The sequence below is a fragment of the Propithecus coquereli genome, unplaced genomic scaffold, assembly GCF_000956105.1.
Source record: "Propithecus coquereli isolate 6110/MARCELLA unplaced genomic scaffold, Pcoq_1.0 Scaffold251, whole genome shotgun sequence".
NCBI classification, from domain to species: Eukaryota; Metazoa; Chordata; class Mammalia; order Primates; family Indriidae; genus Propithecus; species Propithecus coquereli.
The window spans coordinates 2162160-2166857 of NW_012148075.1; the positions used below are offsets into that span (position 1 = coordinate 2162160).

The following is a 4698-nucleotide window of genomic DNA, read 5'->3' on the forward strand; positions in this document are numbered from 1 at the left end:
AAAAACAGTTTGTCTACATCAGACCTATATCACAATAAATGTTCTTTATGCTAAAGAGAAGTAATAATAAAGGAAGCTCAGATCTGAAAATAGGAATGAATTGCACCAGGACCTTTTAAAATATCTTCCTTTTGTACATTTATTCAAAAAATTGTTGATTATTTAAAGCAGAAATAATGTATTGGGTATGTAGTATAAGTAGGAAGTACAAGTAAGCTATATGACAATAAGTGCACAACAGGCAGGAGAAAGTTAAATGAAGTTAGACTTGATAAAGATGTACTCTAATCACTAGAGCAAACATTCAAAAAAAATAGAGGTATAGCTATAAGGTCAATAAAGGAAATAGAATAAATATTGTTTTACCAAAAAGAAGTCAGAAGAGCAGGATAGAGGAACAAAGAACAGATGGGCAAATAGAAAGTAAATATAAAGATAGTAGACTAAAATCATATCAATAATTAAGACTCATTATTGACACTACTTTGAAAATAAATGTTGGGTACTATTTATGGCACTGTTTACACTTTTGGTTTGCTTTGGTGGATTGTGGTATGTTTTTTTAAAATATGTTTTTAAAATGAAATTAGTTGTATACTATCAATTTCACTCACTTAAAATGTACAGTTCAGTGGGATTTATTATGTTTGCCAAGTTGTGTGACCATTACAACCATCTAGTTCAAGACCATTTTCATAGCTTCAAGAGAGACCTCATATCTATTAGCAGTCACTCCCTATCCCTGGGCAACTGCTATTCTGTTTTCTATCTTCATGGATTTGCCTTTTCTGGATATTTAATGTAAGTGGAAACATATAATATGTGGCCTATTGTGTCTGTCATCTTTCAGTAGTATAATGTATTCAAGGCACATTCTTGTAATATGTATCAGTACTTCATTCCTTTTTTTCTTGCTGAAGAGTATTCCATTCTATGGCTATACCACATTTTGTTTATCCATTCATCAACTGATAGACAATTCAAAACAATTTGTTTAGAATTGTTTCCACTATTTGGATATTATGAATAATGCTGCTATACAAGTTTTTGTATGGACATATGTTTTCATTTCTCTTTGAGTATTGACTTACAAGAAGAATTGCTGGGTCATATGGTAATTCTGTTTAACCTTTGAGAAAGCAGCTATACTATTTTACATTCTCCCCAGCAGTGTATGAGAGTTCCCATTTCTCCACATGCTCACCATTAATTATATCTGTCTTTTTTATTTTGCAATCCTTGTGGGCATGAAGTATCTCACTGTGGTTTTGACTTACACTTCCCTAATGATGATTGGTGTTGTACATCTTTTCATGTGTACATTGGCCATTTGCATATCTTCTTTGTAGAAATGTCTATTCAAATTCTTTGCCCATTTTTAAACTCGGTTGTCTTTTCATTGAATTGTTAAATTTTTCTTTGTGTTAAATGTATTCCTTTGTGTTAAATTTTTCTTTTTCAAGATTATTTTAGTTTTTCTGGGTCCCTTACATTTTCATATGAATTTTAGGATCAGCTTATTTCTGTAAAAAGGCAACTGGGAGGTTGGATGCAGTCAGTGGCTTACGCCTGTAATCCTAGCACACTGGGAGGTCGAGGTGGGAGGATCACTTGAGGTCAGGAGTTCAAGACCAGCTTTAGCAAGAGTGAGACACTGTCTCTACTAAAAATAGAAAAATTAGCCAGGCGTGGTGGCATGTGCCTGTAGTCCTAGCTACTCATAAGACTAAGGCAGGGGGATCACTTGAGCCCAGGAGTTTGAGGTTGCAGTATGCTATGATGATGCCATCACACTCTACCTGGGGCTATAGAATGAGACTGTATCTCAAAAAAAAAAAAAAGAAAAAGGCAGCTGGGATTTTGCATTGAATCTATGGATCAGTTTAGGAAGTGTTGCTAACGTAACACTGTTAAGTCTTCCAGTTCATGAGCATGATTGTCTTTCAGTTTATTTAAATCTTTAATTTCTCTCAACAGTGTTTTATATAAGTTTTTAAGATGGAAGTCTTATACTTCTTTTGTTAAATTTATTCCTAAGTATTTTATTCATTTTGATGCTGTTATAAATTGGATTGTTTTCTTAAATTCATTTTCAAGTTGTTCATTGATAGGATATGGAAATACAATTTATTTTTATATAGCTGTATTATATATTTGTATATTGTATCCTTTATCTTTGCTGAACTCCGTGATTAATTCTAATTGATTTTTTTGTGGATTTTTAGAATTTCCTATATACAAGATCATGTTATCTGGAAATAGAGATTGTTTTACCTCCTCCTTTCCAATGTAGGTGCCTTTTATAGCTTTTTCTTGTCTAATTGCTTTGGCTGGACCCTCCAATACAATGTAGTATACAAATGGCTGTGTATTGCCATTTTTATGAAGTAGTGATGGGGTATAAAATATTTGATATACCTTGATATTGGAGCATGATGGCTTCATGAAATTAGTATCATCATATCAGTAGGAATATTAGTGCTGTTCTGATCTAGTATAAGAAACACATACGTTTTTTTTTCACATTCGTTAAAGAACAGTTTCCCAACTTTTCTTTTTTTTTCTTTCCAGGTTTTCTCAAACAATGATGAAGGCCTTATTAACAAAAAGTTACCCAAAGAACTTCTCTTAAGGTAAGTGTGGATAAATGTCAGATAAAGAGTTCAGATTTAATTTAGTCATCAAGTTCCAAGACTATCTTCTTTCTCACTGTGAGTTCATAGTATAGAAAAATAGACAGAATTAGCCTAACTGACTTTTTGTTTTTGTTTTATAGAATGCTGTTCAGCTTGTTGTTAAATTTTACTTGGTCTAATCCAGAATGTACTAAGTATGTACATAGCATTGATCTGGATTCTTTTTGTAATGTGGTAAGTATTGTAATAATCTTCAGTAGGTGCCATTTTCGTTTCAGTAGATAATGATAATGAAGTCAATAATATGAGGAGAGATTATTGTTAAGGTTGTGAGTTCTTGAAGTCATAAAGTTTTAGATGTTTTCTGACAAATGGGTTTTAAAATAAGTGCAAAAAAAAAGTACAGTTATCATATGTTCTTAGTGAGCACTTAAAGTGCCATCAGACCCAAATATTGATATGTTTTTATCTATTTTATTAAAGGTGTAAGTGACAGTGAATACTATAAAGCAAGCTTTTTGTCTTTTATTTCTGGTATCACTGAATATACAGTAAATGTTATTTTGGTTGTCATTTTACCAAGTAAAGTTATCAACCAACATTTATTGACCCCGAGACACTGCACTTTTCTTTAGTATTCTACAATCATCAAAAGAAATCTTATTTTAGTTTTGGATGTTGTTATATTCTTTACAAATAATTAATAAATGTGTACATGGTAATCTTTGAGTGGCATTTCTCTAACTCTGTTTCTCATATTACTGATATTCCACAAAACAAAAAAACAGATTTTGGCTGGGTGAGGTGACTCATGCCTGTAATCCCACTGCTTTCGGAGGCCAAGGCAGGAGGATCACTTGAAGCCAGGTGTTTGAGGCCAGCCTGGGCAACATAGCAAGACCCCATCCCTACAAAAAATAAAAAAAGATTAGCCAGGTGTGGTGGCACATGCCTGTAGTCCCAGCTACTGGGGAGATTGAGGTGGGAGGATTGCTTGAGGTCAGGGGTGCAAGGCCAGCATGAGCAAGAGCAAGACCCCATCTCTTAAAAAAAAAAAAAAAAAAAATTACTAGAAATCCCTCTGCACTTGGGGTGTTTACCAAGTGTAAGGCTGGGGCTGCCACAAGCTGGGGGCATGGTAGGAGAACTGAGAAAAATCCCTTTCTAGCTACCCAGATTTTTACTGTGGACAAAGCAATAGCTTTTGAGAAGGTAGAGTCAGGGTAACTAACAGCAGAGAGAGATCTCCCCAAGGCCCAGAAAGCAGAGGGTGCTACTGGAGAGCAAAGACAACTCCACAGCTGGCAGCAAGAATGTGAGGGGGGAAGGAGAAAGGGGTATTAGATGCCTCACAGTTCAGAAAGCCAATAGTTAGGTTGTAAAACTCAAATAAATCTATGAAGTTTCAACAGTGTTCTGATTCCAACTTCTCCCAAAGGTAAAGTTCTGATTTCATCTTAAAATTATTATAAGTCAGTTATGAACTGAATCTAACTAATGCTGCTACAAATCTCAAACCCAGCCCAACTGTAGGTTAAAAGTATTCAGCCACCACCTGCAGTCTCCCAGCAACTTAATTCAAGAAGGAGCTTCCCTTTAGGGAGGTAAATTTGCTCTTCTTTTACACACACTATCTGGCATGAAATAAATTATGAGACATTCAAAGAAACAAGAAAATGTGACCCTTGGTCAGGAGAAGAAAGAGACACTAGAAACAGTCTCAGTGATAGCCCAGAGTATGTTGAATAACATAGATGAATGGATAGAAAATTTCACCAGAAGGATATAAATGATAAAAAGAACCAACGGAAATGCTAGAAATGAAAAATATATCAGAAATGAAGAGTTCATTTGATGGGCTTAATAGACTGAACATAGGAGAAGAAAGTATCAATAAATTTGAAGGCAGATCAATAAAAATCAACATCCAAGATCTGTGGGACAATACCAAGTTGTCTAACATACTTGTTAGAGTCCAAGAAGGAGAGGAGGGAAAGCAGGGATAGGAAATAATCTGACAAGATAATTGCCACGAAATTTTCAAAGTTGGTCGAAAACATCA

General features: G+C 34.5%; 1 protein-coding gene across 5 annotated transcripts in view; it reads left to right on the forward strand.

Annotated features, from left to right (window-relative positions):
* FBXL2 (F-box and leucine-rich repeat protein 2) overlaps positions 1-4698 on the forward strand; it is a 98798-nt gene that overhangs the window by 5784 nt on the left and 88316 nt on the right. For 2 of the 5 annotated variants that reach the window (XM_012646867.1, XM_012646869.1), the window contains exon 2: positions 2572-2633. The exons of 2 other annotated variants lie outside the window; for them this stretch is intronic. In XM_012646867.1, the coding sequence (XP_012502321.1) occupies positions 2572-2633 (62 nt within the window). Of the gene's footprint in view, positions 1-2571; positions 2634-2776; positions 2871-4698 lie in introns of all 5 variants that reach the window. One more of the 5 variants, XM_012646870.1, reaches the window with a different exon arrangement.